The 11,669-nt window shown below is 37.1% G+C and overlaps 1 protein-coding gene across 10 annotated transcripts in view; it reads right to left on the bottom strand.

Annotated features, from left to right (window-relative positions):
• The window catches only part of zgc:163014, a 23,635-nt gene extending 11,966 nt beyond the window's left edge, over positions 1–11,669 (bottom strand). For 2 of the 10 annotated variants that reach the window (XM_087288366.1, XM_087288363.1), the window contains exons 1-7: positions 11,524–11,669; positions 9,913–10,092; positions 6,809–6,914; positions 6,607–6,717; positions 2,238–2,334; positions 1,968–2,148; positions 264–386 (exon numbers count right to left, since the gene is read on the bottom strand). In XM_087288366.1, the coding sequence (XP_087144492.1) occupies positions 264–386; positions 1,968–2,148; positions 2,238–2,334; positions 6,607–6,611 (406 nt within the window). In that variant the 5' untranslated portion in view covers positions 6,612–6,717; positions 6,809–6,914; positions 9,913–10,092; positions 11,524–11,669. Of the gene's footprint in view, positions 1–263; positions 387–1,967; positions 2,149–2,223; positions 2,335–6,606; positions 6,718–6,808; positions 6,915–7,038; positions 7,091–9,912; positions 10,093–11,417 lie in introns of those variants that run through there. The other 8 variants (XM_087288358.1, NM_001089546.2, XM_087288367.1 and 5 more) reach the window with 6 other exon arrangements.

Raw genomic sequence — 11,669 nt, forward strand, 5'->3', positions numbered from 1 at the left:
TTTGCAGTAGACATAAATGACTATACACTGTAAAAAAAAAAAAAAAACTCTTATTGTTTTAAATTTGAGTTGAATTAAATTAACTTTTCTACTGATCTCAATTTATATCAATCAAACTGACTAAAAATATTAAGTAAAACTTTTCATAACTTTTCATAACAAAATATTGAAATTTCATTAATTATTAAATAAGGTTAAAGCAACATATAAAGATTTGCTGTCATGACTTTTTGTCATCTCATTTTTACGGTATATAAACGCACCAATCTCCAGTTTCCATATAGAGTCTTTACAGGTGGCCTGGTCATCAGCTTCCCCACCAATCAGAATGGCCGTTTCAGGATCACTCAAACACATTGCATGGCTCCAGCGCTTCGATGGACAGTCTGAGAAATACATAAAATGTGAGAGATTTTGAATAAAAAGAACAGCCCCACTACAATGCATTCAAACAATATACCCTCACCGGCCACTTTATTAGGTACACCTGTCCAACTGCTCATTAGCGCAATTTCTAATCAGCAGATCACATGATAGCAACTCAATTAGGCATGTAGACATAGTCAAGATGAGCTGCTGCAGTTCGAACCAAGCATCAGAATGAGGAAGAAAGATAATTTAAGTGACTTTGAACGTGGCATGGTTTTTGATACCAGACAGGCTGGTCTGAGTATTTCAGAAACTGCTGATCAACTGGGATTTTCCACACACAACCATCTCTAGGGTTTACAGAGAATGGTCTGAAAAAGAGTAGGCAGTTCTGAGGGCGCAAATGCCTTGTTGATGCCAGAGGTCAGAGGAGAATGGCCAGACTGGTTTGAGCTGATAGAAAGGCAACAGTAACTTAAATAAACCTTCATTACAACCGAGGTATGCAGAAGAGCATCTCTGAACACACAACATGTCCAACCTTAAGGTGAATGGGCTGCAGCTGCGGAAGACCACACCGGGTGCCACTCCTGTCAGCTAAGAACAGGAAACTGAGGCTACAATTTACACAGACTCACCAAAACTGGACAATAGAAGACTGGAAAAACGCTGCCTGGTCTGATGAGTGTCGATTTCTGCTGTGACATTCAGATGGTAGTCAGATTTTGGTATCAACAACATGAAAGCATGTATCCATCCTGCCTTGTATCAGCGGTTCAGTCTGGTGGTGGTGGTGTAAAGGTGTGGGGGATATTTTCTTGTCACACATTTGGCCCAATAGCACCAACTGAGGTACAAATGTCAATGCCAGAGCCTACCTCAGTATTATTGCTGACCATGTCCATCCATTTATGACTACAGTGTACCCATCTTCTCATGGCTACTACCAGCAGGATAACGCACCATGTCATAAAGCGTGAACCATCTCACGCTGGTATCTTAAACTTCACAGTCATCAGAACTCGATCCAATGGAGCACCTTTGGGATGTTGTGAAACGGGAGATTCACATCATGGATGTGCAGCCACCAAATCTCCAGCATATCGTGATGCTATCATGTCGATACGGACCAAAATCTCTGAGAAACATTTCCAGTACCTTATTGAATCTATGCCACGAAGGATTAAAGCAGTTCTGAAGGCAAAAGTGGGTTCAACCCGTTACTAGTAAGGCGTACCTAATAAAATGGCCGGTAGGTGTATATGTATTTAAATATATATAAAAATTAACATGGTTTTCAAAAAGTAATGAAAGAAACATGATCTATAATATGTAAAATCAGTATTGCTTATCTTGACAAGCAGAGGAAATAATCCTATTTTCAAAAATGTCAACCGGTTATTATAACACTCAAAATATTAACAAACACATTGACTTCCAGCTGTGCGCAGTAAAAAGCACTCTAACAGTGATTTATTAATCACATCAGTAAATCAGCAACTAAGTGAACAGCTTAATCCGATATAACATTAAGATTCCATGCATGCAAATCAACAATTATGTACAGTATAATCTCGAACAAAGAGATGAGTCTTTACCAGCTCTGAAACTCTTCACACGTTTGACAGCCGTCTCGTCCTCCAAATCCACCGCAGACATTTTACACAGCTTACGCTTCTTTGGGCTCGAACCTGGGATTGGATCCTTAAAGCTTTCCAGTTCTTCAGAACTCCAAACATATCCTTTTATGCCTATAACAGAGCGCCTTGGAGTCTTATCCTTCAAAACAACACAACAAAGAGTTAAATAGTTTGGATATAGAGTTGATGGATGATTTGATGAATGAGTCCTCACCATTGGCCACACACCCTGAACATGCAGCAGAGCATTTTCCTGGGTCTCCATTCTGCTTTTTGCAAGATCCGCGCAGCTGACGCTTCCTTCTGGAGGAGATCTCTGGCTGATCTTTATACACAGACACACAACAGAGAAGTCATGATCGCTTCATCACAAGTCATGGCTTAAGGCGCTCTGTAAAGCTCAAGTCTAGAAAGAACGAAATCTAATCAGTGGTTTTGTTAGCATCGACCTCCTGTTCAATGAAGAACAATGGCTCCTTTGAGAGGTTTGTGTTTTGCTTGTGTTCGAACGAGGTTTGTTATTACTATGACCGACTTGTTACAGAATTGCGAGTCCATTTCAAGCATTTCCAATCCTTTTCCTTAAAATTGTTTGATATAATTTACAGTAAACTGAATTTATTAGAGGCAGCTCAGTGGTTAGTACTGTCGCCTCACTGCAAGAAGGTCACTGGTTTGAGTCCCAGCTGGGCCAGGTGACATTTCTGTGCAGAGTTTGCATGTTCTCCCCGTGTTCATGTGTGTTTCCTCCGGGTGCTCTGGTTTCCCCCCAGTCCAAAGGCATGTGCTATAAGTGAATTGGGTAAACTAAATTGGCCGTAGTGTATGAGTGTTTGTGTGTAAGAAAATTGTTTGTTTCCCAGTACTGGGTTGCAGCTGGAAGCGCATCTTCTGTGTAAAACATGATGGAATAGTTGGCGGTTCATTCCGCTGAGGAAATCCCCTGATAAATAAGGCAATAAACCGGAGAAAAATTAATAAATGAATCTATTGTTGTGTAAAACGCTTAAATGTGATTGAAAACATTTGATTCAGTAACTTATTGTTGTTTAACTTATTGTTAAACTTTCTAAACCACGAGATGCTAACCTCAAACCATCTAAAACGGAATTTTATGAAATTATTGTTTTTAAAAACTAAGATTAACATCACAGTAACACAGTTGACAAATAATTAATCTACTTTTGGTTTATCATAAACATGCTCTAAATATATTAGAGAATAATGACGACATCCCTTAATGCCTTCTAGAGGTTCCCTCCAGAGGAAGTGACATCATTATGCAAGTCACATGCTTTTTCTGACAGAGCTTTACAGATTGTTAAGCCTTTTTATAACTGATGTAACGAAGTTGACCAGGACATCGGGGAAGCAGCAAAGATATTTTTTACCCAAATTAAACAGAAAATGAACGTTTAATGCGATGATTTATTTCATTTAGCTGAGTAAACACTTAGAATATTAAAGACCTAATAAATTCTTTATAATTGAAGCTGAATGTTTGATTCAGGAGGGGAAAACAGCCAAAATCGAAATAGTTGCAGTCTTTAAGTTAATAATTTCCAGATATCCCAAAATACACATACAATCATTGAGTCTGATTTACTAACCATGTATGCACACAAATTTATATTCATATGTTTTAATGATTTTATGTTTTATCATTTTATACAGTTATTTTATAATTAATTCAGCTCAGCAATTGTCAGACCAATTAGACGGGAAGATGTACTTTTTCTGGACTTTCTACAAAATATTGTAAACAATATTTTGGCCCCATTGTAACAAACACCATAATGACTTTTAGAGCAGTGGAGAAAAACAATACATTACAAAAATAAATGGCACCGACAGACCCCCTTATGGCACAATAGGAACATCAAGTCCGTTTCTAAACCATTTACATCAGAACAGTGGTCAAAGCAGGGAATAAAGACTTTGGCTGACATATGGAATGACAATTGCATGCGTAGTTTTCAGAATATAACTGCAACATTTAATGTACCAGCATCATCCTGTTTCTTATTTCTGCAATTGCGCTCTGCCCTCAGAGCATATGGAGTCCCTTGGGGATCTGCTCTCGAAAAACATCCAATACTTCGCTGGTTTACTAATACCTCTTTACAAAATGTTGTTTCAGGTATCTATAACCGCATTCTTGAGGCTAACCAAAAGCAATTCTCAATACCAATGATTTGGGCTAGTGAATTATCTGAGGAGCAGATTGATTGGTAGACGGTTTGGGAAAACATATTTTGTTCTTCTAAAAAATCCAAATCACCAGTTAATACATTTTCAAGAGTTCACACTTAGCTGATGATTGATAATGAGGCTAGTTTGGCGTGCTGTCCCGGGAGAGAGCCCTAAGCTTATAAGATCCTCGAGCCCTAGGCTCCCTCCCATTGCAAGGCGAGAGGGCAGTTTGAGCTCAGGTAGATCTCGATGACTCCCCCTCTTGCTTATTGTAGCTAAGTGTCAGATATGGATGTTGAAGGTGTACTCAGAGTTTAGCTAAAATATTTTGGATTAATTGTTTAGAGTGCTTGTTTTTGAACTGTGGGAGGAAACCGGAGGACCCGGGGAAAACCCACGCGGTCACAGGGAGAACTAGCAAACTCCGCACAGAAATGCCGTCTGGTTTGGAAAGGAATTAAACCAGGAGCATTCTTGCTGTGAGGCAACAGCGCTAATCGCTGGCCACCGTGAAGCCCGTTTGAAAGGAGGGAAAGTAGGGTTGGGTGAAGGGTTTTTTTGAGACAAAGATATTGAGATGAGAAAAGTCTGGCTATTTATAGTGAGTTAAGGATCGTCTGATAGGTTAATCAGTTATTAGCTAAAGTTGGAACAGCTGTGAACAATCACAAGCACGTGATCCTCTCGAAATTTGTTTATGAATAAACTTCACTTAAGTTCTGTCACAGATTGTACTGGACACCAAAGAAACCTTTTCTCTGTAAATTATCCTCCAGTCCCAATAGCAGTTTTTGTTCTCACCAACAGGTTGGAAAATTTTTACATATTGTGTCGGAATGTGAAAAGGTGCATAAGTTTTGGAAAAAAAATTCAACAATATTTTCTGAAATTTTAGAAAAAGATATACCAGTTGTGCTACTTTTAAATGATGATTCCAGTTTGGGTTTGACGGAGCAACAAAAAAAGGTCTGGTTGGCAGGACTAACGGCTGCAAAAAAGATAATTGTGCAAAGATGGCTCCCTCCGCATACTTTATTTATTCGGCAGTGGCTATACCAGTTTTATGATATAGTATTGTTAGAACTTTCAACAGCCAGAATAAATAAAGCTAGAGCCTCAACTTTTGATGCGTGGAAAACGGCTGCGGACAAACTGGCAGAAAGACTCATGGATATGAGGGAATGACGCTCCAGGGATAGACGAGTCTTCGCTGAGGCCAGCTCCCACCGCAGTCACTGAAGCTCTGCACAAGACTTTTGGCCAGCGGAGAAATTAAAATGGTCGTGCCCAACTGAGTCTGGTTCTCTCAAGGTTTTTTTTCTTCACTCCTATCAGGTGAATTTTTTTTTCCCTCTCCGCTGTCGCCTCTGGCTCGCATGGTTCAGGATTGGTAGAGCTACGCATCGATGAATTTGCTCTTCAGTGTTTGAACTCTCAGTAATGATTAAATCACACTGAACTGAGCTAAACTGAACTGAACTGAACTTAAACACTAAAACCTGAACCACACTGTTCCAGTTACTATGACCTTTTATGTGAAGCTGCTTTGACACAATCTACATTGTAAAAGCGCTATACAAATAAAGCTGAATTGAATTGAATATTAGACATTAATGTGCAACAACTTTGAATCTCTAGATCTCTGATAGTCTGTGTGGATGTCTATTTACTTTTGTTAGTGTATGACTATGTGCGTATAGATGTCTATATGTACATTTTTTTTCTGTTATTTGTCTTGATTGCAATGCTATTGTGGGATGGCATGGACTTTGGCACCGCTGGGGGTTGGGGTGGGTGGGGGCGGGGTGTTAAGGAGTGGATCTTTTTTTTGTTTATTGAAAGAAAATTGTAAAAATGCTGTGACCACTCACATGTAAAATCAATAAAAACTTAATCACAAAAAAAAAAACTAATTCAGTTGTAACCATAGAGAATTACTGTCATTAAATAATTTCATTTTCAAGCATTTGTGAATAACTTTTGATTTAACATCAACACTTAATTGCTCCATATTGCAATACAACATAATCACATAATATCAATGCTCTTCCACATTTTTAGCTATTATCACTGTCCTTATTTCCACTTTTGGTATAAGATTGCAGAAGGACTGTTTGACTAGAAATGAACAGTATTTTTACAATCATACTGATAATGTTTAATCTTTAGGCAAAACTACAGTTTGAACCGACGTAGTTAAAAAAACGTTCTTTACAGAATCATAATGTAGATATTCTAACATTTATATTACAACATTATATTACAACATTTATTCTAAAATGTAATAATACCATTTTAGTCTTAGATTGGAATTTAAAATATGAAAACTTGTTGAACATGAGAACACTAAAAAACACTTTAAAAAAAGAAAAGGAAAATGAATTCCAACTCCCTATCTTCTCACATCATGAGTGCCGCCGCTGCTGAGAAGAGTGCTGGACGGGTTGGAGGACTGACTCAGCGATGAGCGTTTCCTCGTCATCCGTGGAGTGCTGCTGATAAAACTGGACTTCACCTTTGAGGAATAAATCATTTAAGAACATCCAGGTTAGTAGTAGATGCATGAGAAATGCAAACAAGACATCCATGTGGGACCTGAAGAATACCTGTCCAGTGACATTGAGCAGGAGTTTGGCATAAACTCCCCTCCTGCCTCTCTGTGCAGCTTCAGCCACAACTTCAGGAGTCCAAACGCCTTGCCAGATCAAACACCTTCATACATAAAGCAGAGTCAAATCCAGAGAAGACAAAATGTCTAATTTCTTGAATTTGCTTTACTTTGTACATTTACAGTGAGTTGAAGGGCTAGTTCACCCAAAAATGCACATTTACTCACCATTTGCGCACCCTCAAGTGGTTACAAAGCTTTATGAGGTTTCATTATTCTGTTGAACACAAATTAAGATATTTTGAAGAAAGCTGGAAACCTGTAACCATTGACATAGCAGGAAAAACAAATACTATGGAAGTCAATGGTTAAAGATTTTTAGCATTCTACAAAATATCTCCCTTTTGCGTCCAACTAAAGAAATTAAGGCATACCGGTTTGGAACAAGTGAAGAATGAGTAAATGATGACAATTTTCTAATTTAACTGTTAGCTAAAGAAATTGATGTAATGGCAGATCTTTTGTTTTATAGTGTGATGTAAATACTGTATGAATGAAATACTACTAAAAAAAAAAAAACACATTAGATAAAAATTAATAAATAATAATATGCATTTCTGTGGTAAAGTGAAGAAAAACATCTACATTTCATCTTTTGTCCAATCGCACCAATTTACCAATAAAAAGTTCCTAATGATGCCAGAAACAAAACCTCAGCAGTGTTTTAAACATAGGCCTGTATTTCCACCAGAGGTCAGCAAAGACACTCAATGCATGATAGTTCACTCAAAAAAAAAAGAAAAAAAGAAAAAAAAACTGTCATCATTTACTCACCTTGTTCTTGTTCCAAACCATTGGCGTTGCGAGGCTTTGGGGGCTTAAGTCCCTGATATATTGTCAAAAGCCCCTGATCTTTGGAATATGTTGCACTTAAATAAAAATAGGTTGTATAACATTTATTTTGTTATCTTAAGTACTTAAAATGACCACATACATCACGCGCATTCTACTTAAAGCAGCATTTGTGTCAGGTTGCAACTCTCTACTAGCCGGGCTTCCAGCTAACTCTGTCAAACCTCTTCAGATGCTTCAGAGAGCAGCAGCACGAGTGGTCTTTAATTAACCCAAAAGAGCACATGTCACTCCGCTGCTCATCCGTCTGCACTGGCTGCCAGTTGCTGCTCGCATCAAATTCAAAGCTCTGATGTTTGCTTACAAAGCGACTTCTGGCTTTGCTCGTTCTTATCTGCTCTCACTTCTGCAGATTTATGTGCTCTCCAGAAACTTGCGTTCTGTGATTGAACGTCGCCTCGTGGTTCCATCCCAAAGAGTGAAGAAATCACTTTCCTGAACGCTCGCGTTCAATCTGCCATATTGGTAGAATGAACTCCCTAACTGCATCAGTCACTCGCTGTCTTCAAGAAATGACTAAAAATTCAACTATTTAGTCTCCACTTTCCTTCCTAATCCAAGTGGTGTTCGCTGCAGAGCCATTTGGGCGAGCTGAGCTCCAGCGAGGGGGAGCTTGAGCTCCACCTTTTTTGCACTTCTTCTACGAGTGATGTCACTGGGGGTAGGGTTAGGGGTGGGTGTACGCATTAAAACAGCTTACAGGAGGAAGAGCGAGAGCTCATGCTCCCCCTTCGCTGGAGCTCAGCTCTGCTCAAATGGCTCTGCAGCGAGCACCCTCTCTCCTAATCTGCAATTGCCTCTCTGGCTCCACCGCTAACTGTACTACAAAAAAAAAATAGTGGCACTGTAGTCAAAATCCCGCCACTGCACTGTCATCATTCATTCATTATTTTGACGAGCCAAACTGAATAACTCTAACTACTAATGAAGCTTAATATTTGTTTTCACAGTATAAAATGTGTGTAGTTTTGGTTAAATAAAATAAATAAAATTAAAAAAATGTCATCATATAAATTTAAATACATGCAAATTATTCACAAAACCCTAAATTGTACTAGCTTTCTAGATAAGATATAGATATCTAGACATATTTATTTAGATATGATATAGCCAGTCACATCCGTTTCTGTAATAGTTATCATAAAGTTAATTTATAGCTATATTCTACCCCAATATGCTATGTAAATTGGCATTCAATTATGAAGATTATGAAAATGAATTATGAATTATGAAAATACCTAAGATGGCTGGAAGAACACATATAAAACATTTAGCTTTTGAAAGTGAGGTTATTTTAGCGGGGTGAATTAGAACTTCTTTCGATCCTAGCAACGCCCCTGTTCCAAATCCATTTTAAATTTTAAAGAAAGCTAGAAATCGATAAGCATTGACTTCCATAGTGTTTGTTTTTCATGTCAATGGTTACTAATTTTCTGCTTTCTTCAAAATAACTTATTTTTGTTTTAACGGAAGAACAAAACTCTTAAAGGTTTGGAACCACTTGAGGATCAGTAAACGGTAAATACTTTTCACTATCCTTTTAAGATGACACTTTTACAGTTTATATATTTACTTATGTTGCACTAAAGAAGCATCTTGTATGAGAGAAGCAAATGAGCTCATTCGATAAAACAAAAGAACAGCAATCTAGAGATGAATAGATGATTAAAAAGAAAGCATTTGTGGTTTCTTTTTAAGATTACTTTTATTTATTTATTTTTTCCATCATAAAAATATTCATAAAACATTTATTTACTTTTCTGTTTTAGTAAATAATTGTTTTTAATTTATATCTGATGCATGTGAAGGCAGGCAGCTTTTTCATCTAACATTTATATTTATTTTAGTTTTATTTCAGGTTTCCTACAGGGTTTCTCATTTGTTCATTGATTTATTTATTTATTATTATTTAGTAGTAATAGAAGTAGTAGTAAAATAAAATAGATTTTCTAACGTTGTACAAAAGTTTTGCATTTCAATTTAGACATTTAATAACACCTAATTATGAATATATTGTCTCTAATCATGTATTTTGTGTCTTATTATCAACCAAAACAATTTAAGAAATCATTTTTTTAAATGTAATAAACAAATCTAAATTAATCAAACATTTTATTTCAAAATTTAAATGCCAAATTAAAAAGATTTCCTTGCGGGGAGCTCCACGATCATAATAAAGTCTGAACTTGCCTGGAGTGCGGTGAAAGTGTCCCAATGACCTGTGATTTTATGTCCGGCCCCAGCAGAACCTCCACAGAGATCTCAGAATCGCTGGAGAAGGAGGACGACCATTCTCCTAAACCAAACACTATCAGCTGCTTCGGCAAAGGCAACGGCATCTGAACCTGGTACATCGTACGGCTGACATTTCTACACAGGGATTATTAAAGAGAACAAAACAAAAGCTGCTCAGACAAAGGAAACTGTCAGTAAATTTAAGACTACTGAAAACTATTTAACTGAGTAAATGCGTATTTACTATATCAGTGTTTACAGTAGGTGTCTAAATTCACATTTACAATGTTGTAAATATGGAAAGGCTCTAAACAAACATCATCATTTCTTACTTTCACAAACATTTATCAGGAGTCAGGGAATTTTCTGGAATATCGTGAAATTTTAAAATGTCTAGTCTACTCCAGACACTGAAAGTCTATTCATTTTATAGATTTTTGCCCAAGTCATGCATGAATTGTTATTATAAATCTTACTTCTTATTTATCAAAATATAACTTTTTAAAACTTTAAACGTGTGTGTTAATATGTTGTTTCATCTGTCTTGCCCACTGTTATGGCTAGGCTCTTATTTTTTTCAGTGCTATTTTATTAATTTTCCCACAAGATGTCAAATGCAGTCACCTGTTTGTTAACGAAGTCCCAATGGTCACAAAGGTCAAAAAGAGCATTAGCGACAATGTTAGCTAGCTAGTTGTAAATGAAGATTGTTTTTGTTAAAAACGTAGCCTAGGTAGCATAAGGTGTTGCTGGCAGAACTGTAAAAATGGTAGCCTAAGCTTTTCAGAGGATAAGATTAATTATCATGTTTTAATTAATGTTGTGGCAAGGGTGCAGGCAAATTGAAAAGACTGACCCGTGAAATTAAATTCAATAATTTCCTGTTCAGTTTTTGGGGTTTAGCACTGTACCCCAAACAGATGCGATGTGACAAAACATAATAAAATATAGGCTCCTTTTTTCCATTTGAATCATTACTTGTGCTAACCAACAGTTGATCTTAGTTTTGTACTGAAAACATCTGTGGACAAGAAAAATAATAAAGCTTCAAATGGGTAGATTTTAAATATTATCTGGCTGTTCAGGTCATGGAAATTCACTTAAACTATTTTGTGAGGTAAAAGTGAGGGGATTTGACATTTGGCTTAGAGTGAATTTTAAAATGGACCATCTTGGGCAAAATTTGACTAAAGGGTTCAAATTTAAATAGACGCAAAGAGAATTTCTTAAAGTTCGTGATTTATATTTTGTTTGTATGATTGTATCAGTATTTATCAATTCAAAATAGCGACTTAATTGACGTTTGTTTGCTGACTTTTGCGTTGAATTTGCTGTTACTTCCTTCCTGGTTTACTTCTTTGTTACTTGTTTTCATTTCCACTTCTTCCACAGAAAAGATTTTAGCAATCATGATGGACACATTCAACTTTTATGAATTCAGTAGATTTGGTAATACTCACTGCAGTAAAAGTGTAACAACCCTCAATATATTTGGTTAGCTGAAAGCTGATAGAAGGGATACATTAATTAGGTGATATAGTAAAGTTCAAGTACAAAAGTGCGCACCGAATGAACTGGCGAGGTGCTTCTTTTAAGGACCAGATGGCATAAAAGTGCACTTTGCCCATGTTGATTCAGGATTGACCAGCGAACTCCCTCTGTCCAGTGTTGTGCTGTCTGTGCGTGCGCGTGGGCAAAAGACTGATCTTTTC

This window comes from Danio rerio, chromosome 17, assembly GCF_052040795.2.
Source record: "Danio rerio strain M-AB ecotype USA chromosome 17, GRCz13ab, whole genome shotgun sequence".
NCBI lineage: Eukaryota > Metazoa > Chordata > Actinopteri > Cypriniformes > Danionidae > Danio > Danio rerio.